At 55.9% G+C, this 27,499-nt stretch overlaps 3 protein-coding genes and 1 non-coding gene across 10 annotated transcripts in view; 1 reads left to right on the forward strand and 3 right to left on the reverse strand.

Moving 5' to 3' along the window:
• Positions 1 to 794: 794 nt before the first annotated feature.
• Positions 795 to 5,615, reverse strand: FEN1 (flap structure-specific endonuclease 1). The gene is made up of 2 exons (XM_010986963.3): positions 5,351 to 5,615; positions 795 to 2,717 (listed from the first exon to the last, which is right to left on the reverse strand). Exon 2 carries the CDS (start codon positions 2,694 to 2,696, stop codon positions 1,554 to 1,556), a length of 1,143 nt encoding a protein of 380 aa, XP_010985265.1. The 5' UTR covers positions 2,697 to 2,717; positions 5,351 to 5,615; the 3' UTR covers positions 795 to 1,553.
• On the reverse strand, positions 4,422 to 4,494 carry TRNAT-AGU (transfer RNA threonine (anticodon AGU)). Its single transcript has one exon. It is a non-coding gene; the product is annotated as a tRNA-Thr (tRNA).
• Positions 5,616 to 5,713: 98 nt separating the features above from the next.
• TMEM258 (transmembrane protein 258) lies at positions 5,714 to 8,872 on the forward strand. Its single transcript, XM_010986964.3, has 4 exons — positions 5,714 to 5,830; positions 7,328 to 7,437; positions 8,010 to 8,146; positions 8,759 to 8,872. Exons 1-3 carry the CDS (start codon positions 5,828 to 5,830, stop codon positions 8,134 to 8,136), a joined length of 240 nt encoding a protein of 79 aa, XP_010985266.1. The 5' UTR covers positions 5,714 to 5,827; the 3' UTR covers positions 8,137 to 8,146; positions 8,759 to 8,872.
• A 545-nt stretch (positions 8,873 to 9,417) lies between these two features.
• The window catches only part of MYRF (myelin regulatory factor), a 34,056-nt gene continuing 15,974 nt past the window's right edge, over positions 9,418 to 27,499 (reverse strand). For 3 of the 7 annotated variants that reach the window (XM_031459471.2, XM_031459466.2, XM_031459472.2), the window contains 23 exons: positions 26,756 to 27,038; positions 25,476 to 25,726; positions 25,271 to 25,394; positions 23,359 to 23,554; positions 21,881 to 21,957; positions 21,594 to 21,704; positions 21,101 to 21,191; positions 20,510 to 20,710; positions 20,128 to 20,239; positions 19,540 to 19,649; positions 18,679 to 18,839; positions 18,533 to 18,605; positions 18,153 to 18,241; positions 17,799 to 17,867; positions 17,285 to 17,365; positions 17,049 to 17,137; positions 16,749 to 16,940; positions 16,237 to 16,488; positions 14,464 to 14,551; positions 14,162 to 14,236; positions 13,701 to 13,806; positions 12,168 to 12,242; positions 9,418 to 11,993 (listed from right to left, as the gene is read on the reverse strand). In XM_031459471.2, the coding sequence (XP_031315331.2) occupies positions 11,913 to 11,993; positions 12,168 to 12,242; positions 13,701 to 13,806; positions 14,162 to 14,236; positions 14,464 to 14,551; positions 16,237 to 16,488; positions 16,749 to 16,940; positions 17,049 to 17,137; positions 17,285 to 17,365; positions 17,799 to 17,867; positions 18,153 to 18,241; positions 18,533 to 18,605; positions 18,679 to 18,839; positions 19,540 to 19,649; positions 20,128 to 20,239; positions 20,510 to 20,710; positions 21,101 to 21,191; positions 21,594 to 21,704; positions 21,881 to 21,957; positions 23,359 to 23,554; positions 25,271 to 25,394; positions 25,476 to 25,726; positions 26,756 to 27,038 (2,987 nt within the window). In that variant the 3' untranslated portion in view covers positions 9,418 to 11,912. The remainder of the gene's footprint in view (positions 11,994 to 12,167; positions 12,243 to 13,700; positions 13,807 to 14,161; positions 14,237 to 14,463; positions 14,552 to 16,236; positions 16,489 to 16,748; positions 16,941 to 17,048; positions 17,138 to 17,284; positions 17,366 to 17,798; positions 17,868 to 18,152; positions 18,242 to 18,532; positions 18,606 to 18,678; positions 18,840 to 19,539; positions 19,650 to 20,127; positions 20,240 to 20,509; positions 20,711 to 21,100; positions 21,192 to 21,593; positions 21,705 to 21,880; positions 21,958 to 23,358; positions 23,555 to 25,270; positions 25,395 to 25,475; positions 25,727 to 26,755; positions 27,039 to 27,499) is intronic. The other 4 variants (XM_031459467.2, XM_031459469.2, XM_031459468.2 and 1 more) reach the window with 4 other exon arrangements.

Here is a 27,499-nt window from a genome sequence, read left to right on the forward strand (position 1 = left end):
AGATCCCTGCCCTCAGGGGAGGACTTTCTGTCTACAGTGGTTTTCAGAGTCCCCTAAGTATGAGGTGTTGCTGGGGTGGAGTGGGGGACCTATATCCCATTCCTGTATCAACCAGAGGAGCTCTGATATCCTGAGATTCTATATAAGATTTCACTTGAAAGATAGGTTGCTCCATTGAAAAACTACTGGTCTTTAGTCTTCTTGCTTAATTTGTCAAAACGCTGTCAAATTTCAGACCGCTTAAGTGTCCTGGTTAACTTTAAATGGCAGTTAAGTGACAGGAATGCTAAAAAAAAATTACAAACTCAAACAGCCCCTACCAAGTTTCATCAGGATTATAAAACTTTCAATGTACCAAAAAAAAAAAAAAAAACCATCTCTATGAGAAATAGCAACCTGAAGTTGATGTCACAAAAAGAACAAGAAAGTGATTTTTGAATGGCAGCTTTCATAATTTATAAACTAGATGCTATGAAGTAGTTGATCGAAGTTGTGAGGATTTCTCAAAAGAGCTCTTTATCTCATACAGTAGATGGAAAAACTAGAAAGCCATTCAATTTATCAAAACTCCTTTGCCAGCAAGATAAACTAGGAGCATCCTCTAAATGGCTGAAGTACCGCCAAAGCTGCTTTGGCCTGTCTGTTGAGCATGGCGCCATCTTGTGGCCACTCAGACCACTTGTTATTACAGTGCAATTCCAGCATGTTATCTTTGAGTGAAAAGGAGAACATTTTATACTGTCTGAAGCCTGGAGCACTTAAGAGATCTTCAAACGTTCTCAAAGAACATGACATTCTGGTTACTTCTATAATTTTATTGACTCTTTTCTCCTCATACCTTTAAAACAAAAACTGCACGTGAAAACAGCATCTTATGCCAATGTTTCAACTTAATTACCAGAGAGGCCATTGAGAGGAATGCCACCACCTCATGCCTCTGAATAACCACTATAAAGACTGGAGTTATGTAGCAAGTTCAAGTTTCTGTCCACCCCAGGAAACACAGCTGGTAATCAAACCCTTGTTGCCATCTCCAGGGACTCAAACTGTCTGCCTGTCTGAATTCTCTGTAGCTCTTCCCATCTGTTTAAGGCTGAGTCTTCCTGACAGCTGTCCCTCAGTCAAGGCTGAGCCAGAGAAGCCAGTCTGGTTCCATGGTTACTGCCCACCAGCCGGCCAGGCAGGAAATCATTTCCAGTCTTTTGTCTCCACCTTTTATCTCCTTTTCCCTTCTTCAAAACTTGCTGCTAAGGCTTTCATGTAACAATGGATTCAGTGTCCATTAAATTGCCTGAGAGGCGGTTTGAGCCTGACATACTTTCCTGAGCTAAAAACAAAAAAACAAAAACAAAAAAAGAAAAGAAAAAACAAAGTACCTTTGGCCTTCCTGCCATGAGGTCAAATAACAAAGGGAAAAGCACTACTGAGAAGGGTGGTGCCTGGGAAGCAATCTGCACCCCCCAACCGCACGGAGGTTCCTCTAGAGCGAGTTCTTGCGGGTACAGCAAGGCAGATATCCTGGGGTCAAGGAGGTATAATGAAGGGAAACCTGTTTATTTCCCCCTTTTGAACTTCCCTGCTGCCCCAGTCTTTGCCTTCTTCTTAGAGGATCCTTTGGGTTCTGGCCCCTTGCGCTTAGCTGAAGAGAGAGAGCCGGTCACCTTGAAGAAATCATCCAGGCGGCCCTGGGTGCTGCCCTGGCGGCTCTTGCTCAGCCGCCTGACTCCACTGCGGATTCTGTCCTCAGAGAACTGCTTTTCACCACACATGAACTTGACAAGCTCTTCTTCATTTGGCTCGCTCCACTTCAGCTCCACAGACTCTGGGTCCAGCACCTCAGGCTCAAGGAAGAGCTGCTGGGCCTCTTTGTGGAGCCAATTCTCTGGCACAGGGTACTTGTTGGGGTCGAGCCGACGCACGATCTCCTCAATGCTCTTGTGCTTCTGGATGAGGTCCACCGCCCGCTTGGGCCCAATGCCCCGAATGCTCTCACAGTAGTCACTGCCCAGCAGGATGCACAGATCCACAAACTGCTCCTGGTTCAGGCCCAGCTCCTGCAGAATTCGGCTAAGGTGGAATTCCTGGATGGGCAGCTTCTTGGCCTCGCTAGCAGTCAGGTGCCGCATGAGCACAGGGCTGCCAAAGGTCAGGCAATCCATGTCCTCTGTGGCTGCGGCGTAGACTTTGCCAGCCTTCACCAGGGCCGCACAGCTAGCTTCTGCCTCACTGGGTGCGTCGAGGTACGGGATGCCCATGAGGCTCAGGAGATGCTTGCACTCATCATTGTGTTGCTTGGTGACCTTCACCAGCCGCTTGGTAAACTTCTCCACCTCCTCCTCGGCGCCGGCAGCCTGGGCCTGCTGCAGCTGCTTCTCTGCCTCAGCCCGCCGCTCGCTGCGTTTGGCCAGCTCACCTGACTTGAGCTGCGGCGGCTTGCCATCAAAGACATACACAGGCTTGATGCCATTCTCCATCATGCGGATGGTGCGGTAGAACATGCCCATCAGGTGACTGGTGGTCTCACCCTCCTCATTCTGCAACACATCCCCACCCTGGCGAACAGCAATCAGGAACTGATAAATGCTCATGGAGGCATCAATGGCCACCTTGCGGCCAAAGTAGCTCTTGATGTCATTCTCCCGGATGGCACCAGGGGCCACATCAGCAATCAGTTTGGCCAGTCCTTGAATCCCCATAGCAACACAGAAAAGGGATGGCTGAAAAAGAAAGTTAAGTAAGACAAGGAGGAACTTAAAGGATGAAAAAGAAGCAAAGGTTACAATGGGTGCTATCTCACCAACTTCACTTGCCTTCCGCTAAACAAATTTAGCACAACAAAAGGATACCAAGTCAGCACTAAAGAAGAACAAGACCAAGTTATCATCGTCAAGAAACTTACAGTCTAGTAAGGAAGTCCGCTCAGTTAATACTAAGGCTTCCTGAGTATCAGAAACTGAACCGGGTGCTAAGTGGGATAAAATGCTGAAGTCCTTGAGGGACTGAAAAGTTCTGTGGCTACAGCAGCAACACGGCAAGTGTGAAGAAAGGGCTACAGCAGATCTAGGATCAGCAAGTCCAGAGGGCCTGGCCAGCTTGAGGAGTCCAGGGATCACAATGGCAGAACTGGGCCCTGAAGGACAGGCAAATCCCAGTTAGACAAAGGTCAGGAGAGACAGATATAGAACAACCAAAATACATGGCTGAATGTGTAAAGTAGTAAAATAAACTTATGAGTATCTGTCTTCTTGCTAATTCATGAACAATGCATTCGTTCCTCCTCCGTAGCTTTTTACCATTCATTGAACATCCCCAAAGTATTCCTTCAGCTCAACTCCTCTTAGCAGCTCTGATGGTTAGTTTTGTGTGTTAACTCGTCAAGGCCATAGAATCCAGTTATTTAATCAAACGCTAAGCCAGGTGTTGCTGTGAAGATATTTCATAGATGTGGTTAACATCTGTCTTAGTTTTCATTAAGTAAAGGAAAGTGCGCTCTATAACGTGGGTGGGCCGCATCAAATCAGGTGAAAGGCCTTACGAGCAAAAACAAGTTTCACTGCAGAAATCATGCCTCAAGACTGCAGCATCAACTCCTACCTGAATTTCCAGCCTGCCCACCGTCGTATGATTTTTCCAACCCCTACAATCACCTGAACCAATTCCTTAAAGTAAGTCTCTTTTACTATGTTCATATTCTATATCCTATTTCATTCTGTTTCTCTGGAGGATACAGCAGCTTTGAAGGACTGGCAAAAATAACGTCTGAATGGGAGTAATGTGGCTTTCTCAACACTGCTCTCACCTCTCTTCAACATCCTCTTAGCACTTAAGAGTTTCTACTTCTATCATGATGTTGTTTTTGTTTTAACTCTTTCCCTTTGCATTTTCTTTCCACCACTAAGTCCGAAATGTGAACTCCATAGTTCCTACCTCACCCCAAGTCCTGATCTAGGGACCTGGCATGCTGTACTCACTCAGCCCAGTACTGCATTTCTGTGGTTCAGGCCCCTTAACCAAGTATTTCCTAAGGCAGTATTTCCCAAACTTCAGTCAGGCCCAAACCACTCTCACAATTTTTTGCCACTTCCAACTAAAACTTGTACTTTCATTCATTTAATATTTTCTTTATACGGACACCATTTTCTAAAAACTAAGTTGAAAAAGAGAACTCCTCCTAAGCAATAATACCTATATTGTATCAGTTACATTTTAACATGTGTTACATGAAAAACTATTAAAAAAGACTTTTGGGGGTGCCACTTAAAGTCATCATGTACCCACTGGCGGGATGTGTCCAACACTCTAAGAAATATTACATTAGGCCTTCTAATCGTTCCCACTCTTCCTTCACAGGGCTCTTTCTATTTATTATTATTTTTTGATGGGGGAGGTAATTACGTTTATTTATTTATTATTTTATTTAATGGAGGGACTGGGGATTGAACCCAGGACCTTGTGCATACTAAGCACACGCTCTACCACTGAGCTACACCCTCCTCCACAACAGGACTCTTTCTAAAGTGTAAGGGACCCTGGTACATTCCTCTTCCCAGTTAAGTCCTCAACATGGCATCAAGACCTTTCATGCTCTGGTTCCCAACTTACAGTCTGGGAACCCAAGAGAAAGGCTGGCATAAGGCCTGCCCTTTCTCACTTTTGCTCAGCCGTGCCCCTCCTCCCACCATCCTGCAGCCCTTTCTTCAAGGTCCATCTCATTGTAGTTCCCCCGTGAACGACAGCAGCCTTGAACCTAGGCATCAGCATTTACCACCTGGGTAAGATCACTAAGTCACTTCGTGGGTGACAGTACTGAGTCATATGGGATTGGTCTTCTCATCTACCAAACAGGATGATAACCGTGCCTGCCTTGCAGAGTTACTGCCAGGGTTAACTGAGATAACAGACTTTGAAAACCCCCGACATATACTAGGTGCTCTGTAAAAGTTCCCTCTCCAGAACTCACTCGTTTTTTTGGTTTGTGCCTCAAGCTGGCTGCTTTGCTAGAACGTGTACCGCGGGGACAATGCCTTGTTAGCCGGATATCCTCCCACTGTCCGACAAAGGCAGACAGGAAAGAGATTTGAACAAGTGCAGTTCACATAATGTCTCTCCTCCAGGATCTCAGTCACAATACACAACGACCCCGTGAGGTGGGAGTTATCCTCCTTCTATACATGAAGAAACGGGCTCGGACATTAAGCGACTGGCCCCCAGCTCGCAGCGAAAAGTGGCGGGACCGCCAGCCAGCGAATCCCGCGCTCGCTCCACCCTGCGCGCGGCAGCCGCCCGTCTTCCCCAGTCCCCCGCGCAAAGCGGGCCCGCAGCTATCGGAGACGCTTCCCGCGGGTCTCACCTGGCCTCTGGAGTGCTAGGCCTCGTCAGCTAACGCGTGCCCCCGCGAGACCCAGGACAGACCTCACGCCGACTCCTCCTCAGTCCCGCTGTTCGCTCACCACTAGCAGCCGGTAGGCTCTCGCACCGCCGCCTTCCAAAGCCCGCGCTCGCGCCACGTGACCTGCCGCGGCGCACAGCCTCCTGGGAAGTGTAGTACAGGACCCGGCCCCCTCGGCCAGTTTCTCTCACGGCAAACAGTCCCGCCAGGGTTAACTGACTCGCTCAGCGACCCGACCGTACTCTTCTCCATCGCTTGCCCCTACTCTACCCAAGGGGCCCGCAGGCCCCAGATCCCTCCACACCGGCAACCAGAGGACTACAAGCCCCACAATTATACTTGCGCGGCTGCACTTCCTCTTCCGGCTGAACAGAGCGCCTGCTCCTGCCGACGTGTTGTTCCGGTGGCTGAGCGGCGGATTACCTTGTGCCCGGCAAAATGGTGAGAGGGCTGAGGGGAGTTCCGGATAGGGCTCCAGGGACCCCTAGGTGCCTGTCCCACACCCGATTTCTCTCGTAGAGGCCTCAGACGCCCGCGGTCCGGAGGACAGGAGGCTCTTGGATCCTCTGGCTTGGGCTGAGGGGCGGGGAAGAGAAGCGCCTTGCCGTGAAATTCTTAGGCTGAAGTTTTGATTTACTCGGCTTCTGTTCTCTATTGATACGGACGAGGGGCGTGGGGTGCACTTTTAATACCTTCGAGTTTTTAATCTGTTACCTTTGATCAAGCTGTTGTCTCTGTCTGGAAAGTTTCTCCCCCCTGCCGAACTCGTACTCATCCTACAAGGCCCTGGGTAAACGTCACCTTCTTGGTGAAGCACTTCCAGCTGTCTCGGGCACTTGTCCACTCTCCTGGGAGCTCCCACAACCTATGTACAGACCTCTTGCCACGGGCCATAGACTTCTTTGTTATCTGCCACGCCTCCTAGTGACCACCAGCTGACGTGCCTCTAGCCCTGAAATGATGGTTTATTCATCTTTGTAGTCCCAGTGCCAAACACGGGGCCTGCTCAATCAATGGCAGCGATTGTTTTTATCATTTTCAGGGGGGCATAAATGTTTACTGAATTGAATTCCAGTGTCTCTCAGAACAATGGGGTCAGTTTACTTCTCTAGAGTTGTTATGTTCTGGATTATAGAAGCGTTGGCTGGTGGGTGACAATGGAAGTTAACATTTGTACAGAACTTTACGTTAACAGCCCTCTTTCACAAGCATTATCTCATAATTTTCCGTATAACCTTGGGAAGGAAACAAACACCTATTGAGCAACTGCTCTATGCCAGGCATTGAGTTAGATGCCATGATGTTAGTCATCTTTCTTACATCATACATCAACTTTGTGAATGAGATATTATTGTAATCACTTAACTGAGACACATATTATTCTATAGAGCCAGAATTTTAACTTATGTCTTTTTCCTGTAGTTTCTGAGATGCCTTAATAGTGTAGTGAGAAGAATACAGAATTAGACGTTGAGATCTGGGTATCAGTCCAGATTCTGTCTTTCAGCAGGGATTCTTAGCTTGGTGTCTACAGACATGAGTCCATAAAGCTCCTAAAATTATAAAGCGAACTTTTTTTGTACGTGGTTTTTCCGTGGCAGAGAGTCCATACCTTTCATCACATTTTTTTCATGGTGGTCAGAGGCCTTAGAAAATGTTAAGAACCGTTGGTCTGTAGCTCTCAGTCACCTTCTGTGTCTCAGCCTCCTTGTCTCATATTGAAAAGACAAAGTGCCACCTTAGTTTAAGATATAATTGTAATTGTTGTCATTCCCAAACTGAATCATTTGATGGTGGGTCTGAAGGATTTCCACATTTTCCAGGCCAAAATAAGCTTCTAGCAGTCACAGCAGCACAAGACTCCTTGATAATCCCATAGTCCCTCCAGGTTGAAGTCTTGGGGTTCTTTGACAGCTCTGACCTCATGCCTTCTCATAGGAGCTTGAGGCCATGAGCAGATACACCAGCCCAGTGAACCCGGCTGTCTTTCCCCATCTGACCGTGGTGCTGTTGGCCATTGGCATGTTTTTCACTGCCTGGTTCTTCGTGTATCCTTTTACTGAGCATCCCGTGAGCCAAAATTAGTGATGTGGGAAACTGAAGGAGAAACCAGGGCAGGTATATGTACCCTGCCAGTTTTGTTCTGGTGTGGGGATGGGGGAAGGTAAGGAGACTGAGGGAAGGCTGTTGATGTCCGAAGTCAGGTTGTGGCCTTATTTTCCAAGTTCAAGTGAGCTCAGTTTGCCCTTCAGATTTCCAGGACAGTAAGCAGAGGGCCTGGACTGAAGGCTAGGGATGGGGGACCTGAAGTTGGAAAAATGGTATAAGGAATGGTGTGCTCAGGTGTCAGCAGATCTGAGGGCAAGTCCCAGCTCTGCCACTCAACAGCTGGCCCAGGGAAAGTGACCTAACCCTGCTGGGCTTCATTTTCTTCATGGGTGGTGGAAGGGTGGTAGGAGAACCAGAGTCTAGGCCATCTCTTGGGCCCCTTTTCCTGGCTACACCGAGGCAGACAAGCTTCTCAGAAAGCCTTTAGCCCATATTTTTCTCCCAGTGATGCCCTGCCCAGGTTCCCTGACCTGTACAGTCCGTCTCGGCTTCTCCTTAATTGCCCTGCCAGATATGAGGTCACCTCCACTAAGTACACTCGGGACATCTACAAAGAGCTCCTCATCTCATTGGTGGCTTCACTCTTCATGGGCTTTGGAGTCCTCTTTCTGCTGCTCTGGGTTGGCATCTACGTATGAGCTCCCAAGGGTAAGTGTGGTGGCGATGGGGACACCAGAGAAGCCTCCCCACACTCACATCAACAGGGACCTCAGGCCTGCGTGACCCCTTGGTTAATGGAGACAGACTCAGCAGAATGGATAGGGATATTAGACACATATGCCTCTTTCCCTGTCCCTAATGGGGATTTAAGCCAAGTGGGACGGACTTTGTCAGTTTGGAGTTCTCCACGCTGCCCGAGGCCTCAGTCTGTGGCTTTGGGATGTTCTATGCGGGGCTGTGGGCACAGGCATTGCGTGGTTACACACCTGCGTTCTTTCAAGTCACACGCCAGTGACTTGGAGAACTGCTGGAGAGTGGTCCAACACAGGACCAGGATCCGGGGGTGGCCATAAGGAGAACCATTTGAGTTTGTTTCAGTGTTTTCAGTCCTTGAAATAAATCTTGACTAAGTAACTGAAAAACAAAACAAAACTTTGTCACAGATAAGCCACCGAATTGGTCACTGAGAATCAATCAGCTCTGGTGGCTCTGCTTCCAGGGACTACCTGTCAGCCCTTGCCCTGGGAGCATAGGGTCTCAGTAAGAAAAGTTGATGGAGAAATGGGTCACTGGTCTCATTTTCATACCCTTCTCTTTCAGGTTCCAACTTGGCGTCACTGAATTCTTGCTTTTGTAAATTAATTTTTTTTTTTTTTTTACTCTTGCTGGAAGTATCCCACCTGCTGCTCACAATAAAGATGTGTGACAGCCCTGTCTGGTGCCCGTTCTGCGGGGTGGGAGTGGTGCTGGGGCTGGGACCTCCCAACTTTCCCAGTCCCACCCCTTCCCACCCCTTCCCGTTTCTCTTCTGCCTTTCAGATGGTTCCTGCTGCTGGGAAGCCCTGCCCTCCACCTGCAAGGGGTGAGGGAGGAATGGCGGGGGGGTGTCTTGTCCTTGGAATTGAAGGCTCACCTGTGGATAGGAAGGGGCTGGGCCTACCCGATTCTGTTGCTTCTAGGGCAAACTTCTCTAGAAACCTGCACCAGTCAAGTCTGCCCTGGGCTGGTCCCCTCCTCTAAATAAAAGGCTCAGCTTTTCCCAAAGGTGGCTACTTTTAACCCAGGCAGGGCAGCGGTAGGTCTGTGGGGTGTGGCTAGGGGAAGGGGCTGCTGTATCCTGTTCCCAAGCTAGGCACAAAGCTAAGAAAGATAATGGAGTACAAAGCATCCCTCGGGCTCAGGGGCCCCCGTTGGTCCTAGCCTCGTAGGCAGCCTTGTCTCGCATCAGAAGAATCTCAAGAAAAGACAGGGAGGCAAGCTTAGATACAAAGCAGTATTTATACATTTATTTATATACGTATATTTACTTCAGAAAAGAACAGTTCAGGGGACAGGAAGCAAGCAGGCCTGGGGCTGCTTGCCTCTGCCCACTCCAGAGTCAGAGTTGGTGCATGATAAATATGAGTCAAAGCTCAGGGGCAGGAACAGGGAGTTAAATGGGAGGGAGGGAGCGCTCTATGCACACGCAGGCTTTCTGGGGGATATAATGTGGGCAGGGGCACTTATGCATTGAGAGGCCCTATGTACAGCTTGAAGCTTGAGGGGAGATTAGCCCAGTGGCTACAGGAATAAATGCCGAAGGGGAGAGAGGAAGGGAGGGATAGGCTGCTGGACCCCAGGATGGAGCCAAGATACCCACTCACCAGCACCTGCCAGGCAGCTTTCAGTCTCCAGCAGGTGGCCTGCTGGCCTTCCCCAAAGCCCTTTTTCCTTACTGGGCTTTAAGGCAACTTTGGTCCAAGGTTGACCCCACCTTGAGCAGCTTGGAGACCTAGCTTGGCCCCAACCTCTGCACTGAGGACCCCCTCCCCAGGCACGGTAACAGCCAGCTGCTAACCAGATTGGGGCGATGCTGTGTCCATATGGCTCCAGGAGACAGTGGAGGGTCACTTTCCAGTTAAACACAGAGGGGCTGCAGTCCAAGAATATGCACCCCCACTGAGGAAGCCCCAGAATCCTATTAGAAGGGGCAGGGCTTGGCATCTTTAAGGCATTTAGGGAGGCTTCCCCCAATGGAAGGAAGGAGAACAGAGTAGTCCTAAGTAAGGCTCAGCCCGCTGCGTGGTATGGGAGCCATATGATTCCTATGTCAGAATGAGGGCGTAGAGCCACGCTGGGGAGGGGCCTGGGAGGCCAGGCAGCCTTGCTCTCCCCCAGCTCCTGCAGTTTCCCCGCCCTGAGGACAAGTGCTTTGACATCCATGGCAGAAGGGGGCCCAGGCTTCTTCAAGGTTCAGCTTTCCCACAGAAAGGCCTCCCATTCAAAGCTGAGAATGAGAGGTAGGAGGAGCAAGGCCTGGTTCCCAAAGAGGTGGCCGAATGTCACAGGGCAAGGATGGCAATTCCCTTCTCCCCTTGTGAACCTATGGCAGACATGGCTGAATGATTTCCACTCTCCTTCCATGAGCCTGGATGTGGCCTCTGAATGCTCCAGATATCCACTAAGAAAGGTTAATGTTGGCACTTGAGATAAGACTTCTGCCATCACAAAAGCCCACCATTCTGCTCTTGGAGGAGTGGGCAGAATTGGGGCCTGCTGCTGAGCATGGGACCCCAGTGTGGCTGTCCAAGCCCATCACAGAAGCCCCTGATCTGGGGAGATGAGGCCACCCACAGACAAGAGTGGAGAGGCCAGTCTCGGTGGCTGGGAATGGGATGGGTGTCTCGAGGCTCCTGGGGACAGATCAGAGCCAGGCCCTGCCTCTGCAAGTGTCCCCCCAGGGTTCTGGCCCACTCTGGCTTTCCATCTCCATCCTTTCACTCCTGCCCTGGTTTAAGTGCATTTTAGTAATTACTTCATTAATAACAGCAAAAGCAATTTGTATCCACCCACCAGCTAAGACCGGCCTGCTGCCTTGCAGGGATTCCTGCTCCTCTGCTCAGAGAAAAAGATGGGTCACCAACACCACTGTGAGCTCTGGAAGCTCCTAGGAACCGTGGCCATAGGGCCACAATACCATCTGGGGGCTCACAAGGAACTTCCCTTCGGGATCCTCCAGGTTCAAAAGTCCAAGGCTTACCTGGCCCACTGGCCCCCCTGGTTCAGCCAGGCACCTAAGTGTACACAAGGCACATGGTTAGTCACCAGCCCATCCAGGGCTGGCTTCAGCGGCCCGGGTAGCTCTTGAGCCAAGCTCTCCCAGCAGGAAGAGACCGAGACCTCCTGGGCCACGTTTAAAGCTTAGAAGTCCAAGTCCAGTAACAGTCAAACCCTAAGAAGTCCACTACCTGGCCCTCCCCAGGGAGCAGTTTGGAGGGTGAGGACCATGTGCCCTCCACTGACTCATGGGTCCAGCCAAGTCTGAGGGCTCGAGCCAAGCCCCGCTGATCTCAAAGGTGGGCAGGTCCTCTCCAAAAGAGGGGTGGCTCCCAGTCTCAAAAGGGGAGGCACGGAGGGTAGGCTCTGGACAGAATCACAGGCTTCCCCCGCCTCCAGGGCACCTGAAGCCAGCCCTCCAATGGCCATATCTGCACTGATGTGAATTGGGCCTGGCCTGGGCCCAGCAGGTCTCTCTCCAGCTCCCTCCGTGGTATAAGGCGGGGGTCGTCAGCAGGAACAGCAGCTCCAGTGTGAGGACTTCCAGTTTCACCAGTCACGGGGAGGGCCGAGCCGACTCAGTCTCTCAGAGGGAGTGCCAGTGGACGGCTGAGTGCGGGCAGGCGGCAGGCTCCAGTGTAACACCATTGCATCCAGTGTGGGAGAGGCGCCGGGGGACCCCCGGGCCCTGGGGCGGTGCTGCCTCTCAGAGGGCAGCTCAGTCACACAGGCGGTAGAAGTGGAAGTAGTAGTCTGTGGCCGGCTGGGCCTGGGCCTCCGTGCTGCAGTTGGCCTGACCCTGGGTGGAAGGGCAGTGGGAACTGGTGAGGTGGCTCTGGGGGTGCAGGGTGGCAGGCACTCCCCGTGCTGACATCGCCTGACACTGCCCCAAGCCCCACTCTATGCCCTTCAACACCCCCCTCTCCGAGCCCCACACGGTACCATTGGGGGCAGATGGGGTGCCCGTGCTCACCAGCAATGCCACCCGGAAGTGGTAGGTGAATTCGCGGAAGGACAGGATGGTTACTGACCACTGGTGGGAGATGCCCTGGGGAGAGGAAAGGGGTCAGGACAGCGCCCCACCCCATCCAGACCAGCATCCCTCTCACCATGGCCATCACAGCCCTGGGCTCTGTAGCAAGTTTTACAAAGGGAAGAAGCAGAAATTCGAAGAGATCAGAGCACATACGGCCTGCTTCGGGGAGCAACAGCAGCCACCCTCTGTCTGCTCTGTGCCAGGTACCTAGTGGTCCGCAGCCATTTGTCTCTTACTGCCTTACCTCAGGCGCATCACAGTATTTCATTAACTCCACCCTCACTACAACCCAGTGAGGTGGTGGCTTATACATGTGGACACTACTAAGTTATTTGCCTAAAATCACACAGCAATGTGTGGCACAGCTGGGATGCAAACCCACGTCTGTCCTGCTCTCTCCCTCTCAGGGTGGCATGAGGCCTGGCTGCAGGCCACTTGTGTGTCTAGTTTGAGGCTTGGCTTCGCCTTCTGTGGGTTCAGGCCCAAGCTCCATGTACTGTGCATCTGGCCAGGCCCTCCTTCCACTTCCCTGTGCTCTCACCTCTGCGGAGACCAGTGCCTGGGCCTCTGTAGGACTCTCACCCACTCTGTCCTCTACTCAAGCTACTTTTGGCACATCTTTTCTCCCTGGCTAGACAGTGTGTTCTTGGAAAGCAAGTCCTGTTTCTCCCCTACCTCTGTCTCCCTTCAGCTGGGCCCAGCACAGGGCCTGGGTCAGAGGAGGCCCCAGTGAATATTTGTTGAGTGAACACACGAGTGTTCAGAAGAAATTGCCTTAACTTGTGCTGAGAGGCACAACTCCAGGTCACGTGGCCAGTGACAGGGTCCCAGCCATTTGGTTCCCAGACCAGGAGGCAGCCCTCTCCATGCACCCAAGAGATCCTCCAAAGTCACAGATGGAACCCCGCCGCTCCTCCCATCTCCGCCTGAGCTTGAGGTCCAGCCTCCTTCCCGTCTCCCCTGGCACACAGCCCTCGCCATGTTTCCAGCTTTGCTAGTGTGCCACGCTCTCCCTGGCCACCAGGTCTCAGCATGCGCTGCTCCCCTACTCCCGGGACGCTGTCCCCTTTTCTTTCCCCAGCTGATGCCAAATTGTCCTTCAGGTCTCTTAAACGTGACTGTTTGGGGCAGCTGTCTTGACCCTGAGACCAGACAAGGTTAGTTTTCCCCTGCCACTGGCTCCCAGGATGCCCTCCCTGTCTCCACCAATGCACTCATCCCGGATTAGGCCTTGTGGGACTGTTTTCTTCCCCAGGGCTTTGTCAGGGCAGGGACAGAGAGGGGAGATGCTCAGCAGTGAAAGGTGCACACACACGCCCCTCCCCAGGGTGCGGAGGCCCAGGCCCCAAAGTGTCCATTGTGGAGATGCCTTCACTCTGACTCCCGGCTCCCTCTCCTGGCCCATTTGGGGGCCCAGGGAGAGGGAGCTCTGGGGACTATCCGGCCCCCAGCTTCCCAACTGCTTCCTACCTGGGTGTCCTGATGGGTGTGGAGTGTCTCTGGGAAGCCCCCCTCCTCACATGGCTCCTCCTTCGACATCAGGCTGCACAGCACCACGGACACGGGGGACGAGGAGCTGGGGAAGGCCCAGTTAGCAGGGAAGTTGGGCTCCGAGCTCCTCCACCCCAGCCCCCTCCCAGCCAGCCCTCCAGTCTCCTGCCCTTGCCCTGCTGAAACAAGGGACTGAAAATGATGTATAACAGTCAAGGTCCTAGACGGCTGCAAACCCTTTCCCACCTACTGTCCCACATGGTCTTCACAGCCCCAGGGAGGCAGCAGCCTTTTCACATACGAGGAACTGAAGCCCGGAGATTGTCAGGCAGGCCACACAGTTAAGCACAGAGCAGGCAGTAAAGCTAGCATCCCTCTTCTGCCGCCCTGGGGGAGGCGTCTGGGACCACTGCGTCTCCATCCCCCACGCCAGCACTTACTTCATTTGCAAGGTCAGTCTGAGGTGCAGTGGGGTGCTGCTGCTGACAGGGATGTGGTAGGTGAAGTTTCCAGGCCTGGAAGGGCAAAGCTGGCTCCTCAACCCAAGGCCAGCCCGTGATGCCCCCTTCAACTTCAGCCCACCCCCATCACCCACCTATAGTGGAGCCCCCTAGAAAGGGGCTGCCCCTCCTTTTGCGGGAACTTCCTCCCTGAGGGGAGCAAGATCTGAACACCCGTACTGCCTGGGCTCATGTCACCCAAGTACACCTGTCCTAGAGGTGAAGGGAGGGACCAAGCCCACCTGCAGGCATCCTCTGAAGTGCAGTACTGGGAGGTGATGGGCATTGAATTCTCCAGCACCTGGATGGAGGTCAGGGACGGCACTGGGTCTGCAAGGAGAGAGATCATTAGGGCAGGAAGGAGGGTAACAAGGCAGGACACAAATGAGAAGCAGCCAAACCTTTCCTTGCCAGACTTGGATCAGTCATTCACACCTTAGTATGAATAAGTTTCAGGTTATTCTTTCTAGATTCCCACAATGGCTGGAGTCACACCACCAACTTCCCCAGCAGCCCTAGGCCTACCCAGTTCCTGTGAGCCTGAGGTCTCTCTCCTTGATGGAACCAGAACACCCAGAAGCAGGAATAGGTCTTCCATATCTCATGCCAGGGGTGTACTGGAGCCTGTTCTTCAGGCCTTTGTTCCTGATTGCACACACCTCTGCCCTACTCAGGGTTCTGTGACGTCAAGTTGATAGCTTGCAATCAGCCATGGTGGAAGTATTCACACACACAAATCAGGGCTTCTGCCCCCAGAGAACACCTACAGCACGCCACTGCTTGTGCCCTCTGTGAACAAACGCACGACAGATGGCCTGGCTAGGTGGGAGTGGGACTGAAGTGTGACACAGGGGGTGGGGGAGACAAGGCTTTCTCATTCATTTCATTTCACCTGAGCATCCCACCCAGGAAGGGGAAGCTGGGGCCAGTGGCCACTGAACATCTGCTGGACCCGGTACATCTCCAGCTCTGTGAGGCACCTGAGGACCCAAGCAGGAACCACAATGTCCCATGGGGCCAAGGACACGTATCAGATACAGACAAGAGAGACAGTGCCCTTCCCACTTCTCTTCTGGCCAAACTCCCATTGTCCTTCAGAGAATCAGCTTCAGTGTCACCTCCTCCAGGGAAGCCTCCCTGATCACCTCCCCACCTCAGCCTAGCTTCTGTGCCTTCCCCAGTTGCCAAGCTGTTTGAGTGTCCCCTCAGAGCCTCACCGCACTGCTGTTTTCGTGTCTGTGAGTGCTTGTGGGCAGGGCACATCCGCCTTCATCACCCTCAGTGCTCTTTGCAGAGCCGGCCACAGAGCAGAGGCCCAGGAAACGGCTGCCTGGAGCGCATCTACCCCCTGGGGTTTCCCCATCACTTTGAACTTCAATCTCAGCAAGCCACAGTTTCTAAGCTTTTTTTTTTTTTTAACTTTTTTAAACTTTAAACCACAAAACCCATGACATGAAAGTTGACGAGGAAGCCCAATACCTAGAGCAGAGCCACTGGTTGAAGCCAGGAAGGTGCTCAGCCTCCCTTTCAACCTCTGAAGCAGCCCCTGGGGCACTCTGGAGGAACCTGGTTTGAAAACTTCTGTATTAAGGGTTCTCTAGCTTTGTTAAAACTGATGGTTTGAGGTTTGGAGAGTTGAGGGGGCCCTGAACAGCACCCTCCTTGCCCTGGCGTGATGATATAGAAGGAGCCAGGCCCTGGAGTCAGGCAGACTGGGGATCAAATTCCAGCCTGGCCGCCAACAGGCTGTACAACCCTGGACAAATCACTTCACTTAAGTCTCCATTTCCTCATCTAAACAATGGAGACAATGCCTTTCTTACAGGAGTGTTGTGAGGATTAATTGAGGCAATCTATACAAGGCTCCTGGCCTGAATCCTGGGATTTAGGAATGCTCAGCGAACATCTGTCGACTGACAGTTCTGCGCCCAGGTGTTCTGGTGATGGGCTGAAATGGGCCCCGGCCAGTGAGCCTGGCTGGGCTGGGCTGAGCAGGGCGGGGTTAGGACAGATACCTGGCTGGCCCCGAGCCTGAGTGGGCTGAGCAGGGCTCAGGCCAGGCTGGGGGGCCCCTCGGCGGCCCCGGCCATGGAGACCGAGGCTGGGGCTGTTCTTGGCTTTGCTGTGGCCCCCAGGAAAGGGGACTGCAGGACTAGCCACAGGGTCCGAGTTCTTTAGATGCTTGAAGTAGCCAATGCCATTGGCTGACAGGCCCCAGGACTTGGCTCTGATGTTGGTGACTGGCAGCAGGGCCATCTGGCTGGGGCCTGTGGGTAGAGCCAGGCACAGGCTGAGAAGAGGGCATGGGATGCCTCCTGCCCAGCTGTCCCTAGGGCCCCACTGGACTCTGGGGGTCTCCCATCTATCTCTTGGTTTCCTCGGGGGAGCCCCCAGTTTTTCTCCAGAGCCTCATTCTGGGCTCCAGAGCACCAGACCCTCCCACCAACGAGTCTCTGGGGCCACGAGCCTTTCTCAGGACTCATGTAAAAATCCCTCAACCCAAACTCCGGCCCCAAGTTAGCCATACCTGAGCGGTTGGCGGAGGGGCTGGTACTGGGGCTAAGACCGTGGCCAGGATTAAAGCTGGGGCCAAGACTAGCGCCAGTGGTGGGGCTGGGGCTGGGTGAGGAGCAGCAGACAGCTGGGCAGGGGTGGCTGGAGCAGAGGTCCAGGGTGCGGAGGGCTGGAGCTGGGGCCAAGTTGGTCAGGCCGGTAGTAACTGAGGAAGCCAGAGGCTGTATGAGCCGGAGGGGGACAGCACAGCACCCCAACCAAAACACAGCCACCTTTCCCCATTCCATCCCTCCAAAGCCACCCCAGCACGCACCCAGCAGCAAAGAGGGCTGTGTGCCTGGCAGCCCAGTGGTCACAGGGGACTGTCGGAGCTGAGTGGTCCCAAAGCTCTGGCTGGACCTGCTGGGGAAGGGTGGGCTGAGCTCAGAGGGGCTGGGAGACCCTAGGAGGGGAGGCCTGGGAGTCTGGGAGAGGCAGGAGGGACGCAAGGAGGTGGACAACGCAAGCAGAAAGGAGGCAGGAGGCAGGGGGCTTGGTCCAGACACGTACCATGGGCACATGGCCTCACTCCCCCCAGGGTGCTGGGGCCGGAGCAGGGCCAGAAGACAGGAAGTGGACACGGCAAAAGAGCTGAGGGGCAGCAGAGAGGAAAAGGGGAGGACAGGCACACGGGAGGAGAGAGAGAAGACACAGTCAGACATGGCCCAAGGGCTGAGGGTGACAGTGGGCAGAAGAGCCCAAGGCCCCACCCTGGCCCTCCTTCCCCCACCCCCTCTTCTAACTTATGCCCTTCAGAGGCCCCCTGGCTCTCAGAGGCCCAGCTACCTGGAGGAGCACTGAGTAAGCCAGGGAGAAACATCGGCTTCAGCAAGGACTGGGAAGCGGCTGCTCCCCCTTCCAGGGAGAACTTCCCAACCAGCCCACAGACCCACAGCAGGCTGAGAGCCTGAGGTGGAACCCCCTTTAGAGGAGACAGCTGCCAGGGTCCCTCTGACCGGGGCTGCCCACCAAAGCCCCGCCTGGCCTGGTGACTTGGCTGGCAGCCAGGTCTCCCGGGACATACCCATCAGTTTCTACCAGGTCCTCCTCAGTGCGCAGGCTCAGGACATACAGTGTGGACATGGACACCACGCTGGAGCCAGAGGAAAGGGCCACTGTTAGAACTGGAGCCGCTGTCCAGCGCCTTCTCTCCAGGGCAGGGCTTGTGGTTTTGGGCCCCAGGGGCTGGGCTCCCAAATGATGCCTATAAATAGGTCTCCCCAGCCCAGGGGAATAAGACAGAATGAGGCTGTCCGCTTCCTTCCCCAAGACCCCAGCCACTTGCTCTCCCAGGCCACGCCTTCCTCTTCCCCCAGGCCTGGGCCCGGGGACAGCCTGACTCCCCCAGCCAGCCAACCTGAGTCTAGGGGCAAGTCACCTGAAGGCCATGACCACCACCAGGGCAATGATGGTTCCCTGCAGGAAGCGCTGGCTGATGCAGGTCTGGTCTGGGACCACAGATGATGACTGAGGACCAAGAGGAAAGGGGGAGAAGCAGAAATGGTCTGGCTTATGGAGCCCATGGTCTTACCCACCATGGGCTCTGCTAGAGGTGGGGTATGAAGGCCTACTCATCCCCTCAGAGGGGGAGAGGGAGACGAAGGAGAAACTGGGGGCTGGGAAGGCTAGAGGGTCATGAGGTGAGGGGCAGGGAAGCGCTTGGAGTCAGTGAGCTGGGAGAAATGCAAGCTGGAAAGGGAGGCCATGAGGATGGGGAGGCCCTGGCCCAACCTGGGCCCCATCCCTGCCCACCCTCACCTTGCCGGCCATCTTGGGGGGCCTCTTCTTGTGGGGGACGCTGCCTGCCCGGCTGAACTGGCTCCCTGCGTGGCTGCAGCAAGAGGGCTAGGGTCAGAGGTGCCTCTAGAAAAGGGGTCTTGCCCTCCCCAACCCCGCGCCCCTACCTGAAGGCGCCCGAGCTGCCGGTGGACTTGAGGCTGTCGAGGCGCCGCAGCTTGGCCAGCTTGTGGCTCCAGCGCTCCAGCTCGTCAATGCGCGTCTCCAGGTTGTCTGTCAGCTTGCACAGCTCCTTCACGGCGCCCACGTTCTCCATGAAGATGCGCTCCTGCCATGGGCCATAGGCCAGTGTAGAGGGCACAGTCAGCCCCCGAGGGCCCCAGGCTTCTGGTCCATCGGGGAGCAGGAGGGGAGCCCTGGAAGCCTTCCAACCCAGGCCAGCCTCTCCTCCAGTCCAGCCTCAGTTCCTACCGCTCCTTTTGCCTGCCTCCAAACAGCATCCCGCCTCTGCACCTTTTCCCACCTGCAGTCACAACCCGTTCTCCCTCAGAGTCTCCCCCCTCCGTCTCTCCCTCTGATGAACATGGTGTCTCAGACTTCAGCAGTCTACTGCTCAACAGAGGCCAAAACATATGACATGCTCATTGGCGCCCAGCCTTACGCCAGGTTAAGTTACAAACATCATCTTCACAAGAAGCTGCATGTTTAAGCTTTGCGATAACCAGATGAGAACGTCTTAGAGGTAACTATGGTTACCCTCCTATTGCAGCAGAGGAAGGTGATCCTCTGCAAGGTTCCTCTTGCTCTTGCTCACATGGCCATACAGTGGTCAGGTCCCCACATCCCACCTCCACCTCTCCCTGTGGGGTGGGGAGGGGGCTCTGGAAGCAGCACGAGAGAAGACTGGGGAGGGATGCTCCTGCCCTCTGCACTGCAGTGCCCCCAGTCTCTATGGAGGGGGTGAACGCCCTCCAGCTGGCCTGCCCCTCTGTCCCTTGGGCTCCCTCCAGTTCCTTCACTCCACAGACCTTGTTCACCACCAGGAAGTTCTCTATGGTTTTCCCATTGGCAAAGACCACGTCTCCAGTGTCCTTCACAGCCTCAGGCAGGATCTCCTTCACCTCCTGGGCGATTACACCTGGGGAGGGACAAGCCAAGTATGAGAGGGGGGACGTGAGGGCTGCCCACAGCATCACAATGTAAGCAGAGGCTGGAATTGGAGAGGGTGAAATTCTGGGAGCTAGAGATTTGGTATCCAGGGATCCCTGGAGCAGGGGGTTCTAGGGACAGATTCCTGCGGGTAAGGATCCCAGGAGAAAGGGGCAGGGATCCAGGTGAATAAAGGCAGGATTCACCTAGGGAACAGGATCCTGGGGCCACAATTCATGGACTTTCAGTGTCAAGGGGTGAGGGACCCAGGTCTGAAGGGCAGGTCTTCCAGAGGGCGGGGATTTCCGGGGTCAGGGTTCCAGGAGTCAAGGGAAAGGGTTCCTGAGAGGAGGATTTCTAGAAGACAGGAAACCCTGTCTAGAGGACAGGGACGAGGGCAGGGTTACTGAGGGCTGAGGTTACTGTGTTCCCAGATCCCAGCCCAGTCCGCACAGGCAGGTCCTTACCCGTTTCTGGTGCCGCAGCCTCAATGCCGGCAGTGGCAGCAAACTCTGGTTTGTATCTGTAGTGCACCAGCCGCATGCGCGAAATCCTCTTCAGCTGCTCCGTGGTGTCCACCTGCGCGGGAACCAGTGCCGAGACTGAACCCCTCCCCTCCTGGGCCCGTGTGGAGGCAGCACTGTGGAGAGTAGACCCTGCTACTAGGGTCCCGTGATCCAGAGATAGAGGGCCAACCTCCCCCAACTCCTTCCCCTGCAGCCCCGCCCCTGCAGAGCCCGCCCACAGGAGCAACCCCGCCTCCCACGGCCCATCCCTGCCACCAGCCCCTCGGACTAGCTCAGTTGTCTCCGCCCCAGCCCCAACCCTCCTCCCGAGCCCCGCCCCCACCTCCTGCACGTGCTCCTTGGCCCGCAGGTCTGAGGGGTGCATCAGCGAGCCCATGACCTTGACATTGCCGTGCACCACCAGCGCCTCGTCGGGCCGGTCGGTGTTGATGCCCACACGGCCATGGTGGAAGACGGTGTCGGGCACCTGCGCGCGCTGCCACAGGACGTCGCTGTCACTCTCAAACTGGCCTGGATTGGAGGCCTAACACAAGTTGGGGTTGGATCAGTCCTGGGAGATGGGCCCCCCCCCATCCAGCACCCTGGGAAAGGTGGAAACCCCGAAGCCAGCCCTCCAGCTCCCAGCAGTGCTCCTCACCTCACCATGCCCAACTTAAACTGTCCCTTCCACTGTGGCAGCTTTCAGTCACTTGTGGGATCTCAGAAAGCCACAAGGTCCTGGCCACCTCCACACTCTACTGTGAAGGAGACCCTGTGGCCCAGAGGGTGAGAGCCTTGCCCAAGGCCACACAGAGAGTGCCAGAAGGATCAGCAATCCAGCTCCCAACTCCTGAGAACCCCTATATTTCTCCTGGGTGCTGTTTCTCCCAGGTCTGGGGAAGACTGTCAACCCCCAGGGGGAGGTGGCCCTCACCCTAACGATGATGCGTTCTGAGATCTGGGCGGCCAGCGTGTAGTTCTGGTTCTGTGCGTGGGCCTGGAGGGCCACCACCAGCATGAAGTACCTGAGGCACACAGAGGTCTTAGAGGTGCCCAGGGTCCTGCCCCACCTGCCCCCACCTCCTGCCACCCCTCCTGGGTCAGATGTACGGGGCACAAAACTTCCCACTAGGTCATTCCTCCCAGGCTCCCAGCACTCCAGGAGGAGGGCATTAACACCCCATCCTACAGAAGAGGAACCTGAGTGTCCACTAGGGGACAGTAATTCCCCAGGGCCCACAGCTAAGAAGCCAGGCTGCTGCTCTCCCATCCTTAAGTCAATTAGGTGCTCTGAGTCCCAGGTCCATCATCTGAAAAATGGGTCAGGCTGTGGGACTCTGTGCCTGGCTCACTACATGGGGTGGCATCTTCCTGCCCTTCATCCTCAGAAATGGAGGGGCTCCGGGGCAGGGGCCCAGCCTGCTCACCTCTGGTCAGGATTGGGCTTGCCCTTTTTGCGCATGTTGTTGGCGGTGGTCTCGCTGAAGTGCAGCCTCCCCACAGTCACCTTCGTGACCTGCTCAGGGGGCAAATTGACCCTGCAGAGGAGGGGCAGGATACTCAGGAGGCAGGAAAGGGGGCTGCGGAGAGCCAGGCGGCAGTGGGCACTGAGGTCAGGAGTGTGTGGGAGACGGACATTGTGGATGCCTTCCCCGGCCCCCATCAGCTCTGAGGCCAGGACCAGGGTACCACCCCCAACGGGGCAGACACTCACGTGACGGGGTTGAAGGGCCGCTTGCTTCGGTCTGACTGCGACTGCTCGATGTTGATGGACTGGTTCAGGGCCTCCAGCTGGGGGAGGAACAGAGCCCAGTGGCACCGCAGGGCCCAGACTCCCTACCTGGTCCTGCCTCTCGGCTCAGGCCTGGCCCAGCTGGAGCTCATGAGGAAACAGAGGCCCTGCCCTCCCCTCAGCCTCACCTGCCCACAAACTCAGGTGCCTTTCTGACCTAGCCACGCACCCCTACGAACTCACACCCACACCACTCCCCCCACCTCTGTGCGTGCGCATGCGCGCGCACACACACACACACACACACACACACACACACACACACACACACACACACACACAGAGTCACCCTCACAGCCCCCACACGCCCCCAGTTCACACCCCTACACTCCTCCCACCTCCAAACCACACCCCAACCGGCCTCCACAAACACCTGCTCACACCCAACCCACCGACTTCCCAGAACCCATCCCACACCCACGTCCCCTCAACCCCTCCATGAGCACTGACTGAGCCCTGCCAATGCCAGGCCCTGCTCACAACACTGAAGGAGACACCTCCGGCCGAGCTCCCCAGGAGCTCAGGGACTCAAAATCACCCACCACTGCAGTGGTGCTGGGGGGTCACAGGGGAGGGGCCTCAAATCAAGATGGGACTCAAGGCAGGTGTCCTGAGGACCCAGCAGAGTGAACGGTGAAGGTCAAGGAGCAGTCAGCCAGGAGAGGAGGCATAGAATGGGATTCAGAGGGCAGCCCAGAGAAAGGGAGCTGCCTGAGGGGAGGTAGGGGCTGTGACTGGGCACAGCAAACAGCGGGGCTGGGGTGAAGGGTGGGGTCCTGAAGGCCTCTGCAGGCCCAGCTCAGAAGTCAGGGCTTTGCTAGGGTCAGGGAGATGGGTCCTGGGGGCCTTGGAAGAGTGGGGAGTATTGGGCCCACCCGAGTCTCATGGAGCATGAGTCGGGAGCCAGAGTGGAAGCTGCTGTGGACGTTCAGACAAGGAGGGGGACAGCTTGGTCCAGGCAGAGGCAGAGGGGAGGAGAAGGGGGACCGTCAAGGGGAGTTCCTGGTGGGATAGCAGGGCCCAGTGCATCGCGAGGGATGGGCAAGTGGGCCCTGGAGCCCCATTCCCAGAGAGGGGAGGCTGGGGAAGGGGTCAGTTTGCAGGGAGTTCATTCTGGGATGTGGCGCTGAGGCGGCCGACAGAAGGGTCAGGAGAGGGGTCCTGGCTGGGGATGCAGACTTGGGGTCACAAAGTAGAGAAGGAAACAAGAAATGTCCCTGAGAAGAGGGCTGAGGAGCCTGACAACTACGGGGGCAGGCACTGGAGGAAAGGTGGAAAGTTGGGGGCTGGACTGAGCACTGAGTTTCCTCATATCACACTCACCTGGCCTTGGGGCCTGTCAGCACCCCCAGCCTTCCTGCCCACCTGCCCTCTGCTCCGAGCCGAGCCCCCAGACCTGCCTTCACTCCATGCAGCTTCAGGTAGAAGCAGTCCAGGGGCTTGAGGCCTTCGGGCGTCTTGACGTACTTGGGCTCACCCAGCATGCCGATGTACACCGTCACCTGGAAGTGGTTCTTCTTCTGGCACACGAAGGCGTCGTCACCCACCGAAAAGTTGAAGCCCTTGTCGGCGTCCACGCGATAGGTAAGCATGGGCCTGGGGGAGGTAAGGGCACTCACGGTGAGCCTGCAGTGCCCAGCCCTCCCACATGCCTGCGATTCCTATCTGGTCCCCCATCCTTGCATGTCTCAGGGCTGCCCCTACTTCGCAGGAATGGAAACTGAGGCCCCAGGAGGATTTGAGCTCAGGTCTGCCAACCCCTCAGCCAAGACTCTTTCCTCTACATTCCTGGGACCACTCCGCTCCAGTGATGGGGGAGGCTGGGCAAGACCCTTGAGGACCACCAGACGGCAGGGAACTCCCAGGGAGGGGGTCTGACGGCCCCTTACCACACTTGGCTCCTTCCCAGAAGGATGCCTGAAGCCCCCTCCCTCACAGGAGATGGGGTGAGAGGGGATGCGTCTGTGGAGCTTCACTGTGCCTGACAGCTGGTTGCCATGGAAACGGTGGAACCAGGCGCCGGCTCTGCACTGGCCCAGCCCCAGCCCACCAGCTTGCTCAAGCCCCCAAAGGTCCTCATTCTAACTTCTCTGTCTGCCCGAGTGAGGAGAAGGGCACTCTGGGCAGCCCAGACTCAGCCTCAGTTTACTCATCTGTTGCTAGGAAGATGTTCCTATTCTGGACCCTTGGAGGGAACTCCAGGTGGCAGAAAAGGGAGCAACTGTTGGCCCGCCCTCACCCAGGTCCCCAGCCACAAGGAGTGCCCCTGATGCCCAGGACCTGCCTGGAGGAAACTGGGCAGGGAGAATGTTTCCAAACTTATGCAGAAAGGCCTTTGGGCTGGGCGAACATCTACAGGAAGGCCTGGGGCTCGCTACTTCTCCCTCCCCGGGCTCCACCCACCTGCCTGACCCAGGAGTACACCCAGGAAGTGCCTGGGCCACACTGGGGGCCTCAGCTGCCAACTTCCTTGCCGTGGGACCTGGGGTGGCAGATCTGGCCTGAGAAGGGTGGGAATAAGAATGGGGGTCCTCACCAGACCATATGGCTGGACATCCAGACCTCCCCCTGCCTCCCTAACATGGCCTCAAAGGACCCTTTAGCCACTACATCAGCTGGACCCTCCCCCCACCCCCCCGCCCAGTCCTGAACTCTATCTAACCATCCCACATAGCCTGGGATGCCCAACTCCAGGAGGCTGGTCTCAGCTGCAAGAGGGCCCAAGTCTCAGATGCCCTGCCCAGGCCTGGCGATGTTCAAAATGAGTTGATGGTGAGCCACGCTATCAACCCTCACTGGCCTTCTGGGGGAGTGAGGGGAGTGGCCCCAGAGTGCTCCTGGCCGGGTCCCAGGAAGCTGAATCCACATGGGTGGGTGCTGCAGGAGAGCTAGGAATGCCCGGGCAGCCTCTGATCCAGTCCTCCCCCACCCACACATCCCTCCCCTCCAGGGAGGGGGCTGCTGGAAGGGCCTTGCTGACACTCAGTTTCCGGCTACCTTCCTGGAATGCCGAGGGAGGAGAGGGAGGGGGAGGAGGAGCCAAAAACACCTCTCCACCCACTTCTCCCTGACTTGGCCCCCACTGGCCCTTCCCTGGCAGACACTACCTTCTTAAGGAGGCCTCAGGCTGGCTCAGGAGTCAGAACCCTGAGTGCCAGTCCCACCTCTGCCCTGAGCCTGTCTGCTCTTCTGGGAGACGAGACCATCCTGTACCCTGTATGCTCCCAGCCCTGCTCTAGGGTTGGGATGCCAGGGCTGGGGGTCCCCTCAGGGGGTGACCAGGAGCAGTGGGGAGTGGCCCAGATCACTCACAGCTCCTTGTAGTTGGCATCGTACAGTGTCGCCCACTTGTTCTGCTGATGTGGTTGCCACTTGATGGACTGATAGTTGGGGTCCAGGTAGGAGCCACTGAGGCTGTCATTGTCCTGCAGGAGACCTGAAGAGAGGCAAAGGCCATGGGCCCTAGACCCCAGGCCCCACTCCCCAACTTGAAAGGTGGAGCAGGCCAGCCATGTACCTGGGGAGGGTGCACCTGGTGGGTGCCAAGGTGGCGTCTGGACCCGGGCAATGCTGAGGGGCAAGGAGCCAGGGCCTGGTGAGAGTGGACCCTGGGGAGGCCAGGGTGGGGATGGGGCTCGAGCTGGGTGCGCGGGCAGGGCCGTCGTGGTTCCGGGTTCCTGTTTGATCATTCCATTCAGCATCTGGGCGTTGAGGGTGTTGGGGGGTGATTCAGAGTGCTTCCTCTTCTTGGAGGGGTGTGTGGGGAGCCTGGGGGGGACACAGGTGTGCACCATGGGGGGCTGGCTCTCCCTGAGACCCTCCCCACTGGGCAGGACACCCCCTGCCCTCTCCACCCTGTTTCAGCAGGATACCCCCAGTCCATGGACACCTCCTGCAGGGAGTCCCCCTCTTTCTGTGTTACTATTCTGTTTCTCTCCCTCCTCCCTACCCCCCAGACTATGGGATCCAGGAGGGCAAGACTCACACCTGACATGTCTGTGTATCCCCATCATGCCTAGTAACTGGCCTGGTACACAGAGAGCTCAGAACTGTTTGTGGAATGAATAAGCCTGTCCCTTTCCTGTGGTGTCATTCTCACCATCACCCTTTATAGTAGGGGGGCTCTTTGAAAAGCAGCCTGCCTCGTTAGAAACGAGTCACAGAGGGCCTGGGACACAAAGGCTGGGAAGGAGGGTTTCTTGGGAAGGAGGGTTTCTTGGGAAGGGAGCTTAAGATTTGGGGGCCTACACAGCACCCCTTCCCCTCCTGGTTTACAAAAAACTTTGGCAGTGGAATCTTTCCTTGAATGAAATCTTTCATGAAATCTCAATGTGCAAAAAAGACAATTCTGCAGGTTGGAGTCAGAGCAGGAAGCTTGAGTCTACACCTTGAACCTCCTCAGGAGCCCGAGCGCTCCGTGATGGTTGGAAAGTCACCAATGTCTGGGCAGTTCAAGTCCTGGCTCTGCCCCTTCCTACCTCCATGACCTGGGTAAGCATTTCCTCCCACCCATCCCCACCCTGGGAACCTCAGTTTACCTATCTGGGCAACAGGTGTGGCCATGCCCATTAAATAAGGTAGTCACGAGCACTTGGCCATCGCTATAAATCCCCAATGCATTGCTGAGCACACACATATGCATATGCTGACCCCCATCTCCTGGGCTCAGAGCCTTCTGCCCCTCCTGGGTTCATCCCTGCCCCTATCTCCATCTCTATCCTGCCTGCGGCTGCCCTGAGCAACTCCCCCACCACCAGCCCACCTTCCTGCCCTGGGGGGAGGCTGCCCAACTCTTACTCGGCTCCGTGTTGCTGCAGCAGCTGGTGCAGCATCTGGGACTGCTGGGTGTGGTGGAGATCGCTGGGCACCAGCCCCTGCCCCATGGCAGCGTAGGGGGGCATTGGGGGTTCGGCCTTCATGTACAGGTCCCGCTGCAGGACAGGGTAATGAGGTGGCGGTGGTGGTGGCGGCGGCGGGGGGCCTGGCAGGTGGGCTGGAGGTGGGGGCGGGTGCTCCAGGCGGGAGGTCACCCCCACGTGGCAGAGGGTCTCAGGGGTTATGGTGCGCAGGAGATGGGGGTCTGTGGGAGAGATGGGAGCAGACATCAGAGACCTACCTCAGTCACTCACTCTTGGGCACCAGCTCTCCCCTGAGCAGGGTCTCCTGATGCCTACCCTATCCTGAGCCAAGCCTGGGGGCTGCCCTCCTACCAATCCCACGTGGAAGGAGGGCTGGGCAGCCTAGAGGCAGGGAGGCCAGACCCTGTCCAGGGGGTGGGCAGCCTTTCACGCCATCCAAGCCAGCTCATTCCCCAAGGCCGGGCCTGGCCCAGCTCCCTGGGGGAGGTCCCGCATCCCAAGGTTCTCTCCCAGTTCCTCTCAGGCCCGCTCCTCCTCTGGACCACAGGAAGGAGTCTCCCAGGACCCTCAATGCAGGCCTGCGGGGGCCCTCCTCCCTCCAGCAGCCCCTCTACAGGGCTCCCAGGGGCCAGCCCCCCAGCCTGAGGGGGGAGGCCCCAGCTCCCTTTGTTCCCCAGGAGGC

This window comes from Camelus dromedarius, chromosome 12 (genome assembly GCF_036321535.1).
Source record: "Camelus dromedarius isolate mCamDro1 chromosome 12, mCamDro1.pat, whole genome shotgun sequence".
NCBI lineage: Eukaryota > Metazoa > Chordata > Mammalia > Artiodactyla > Camelidae > Camelus > Camelus dromedarius.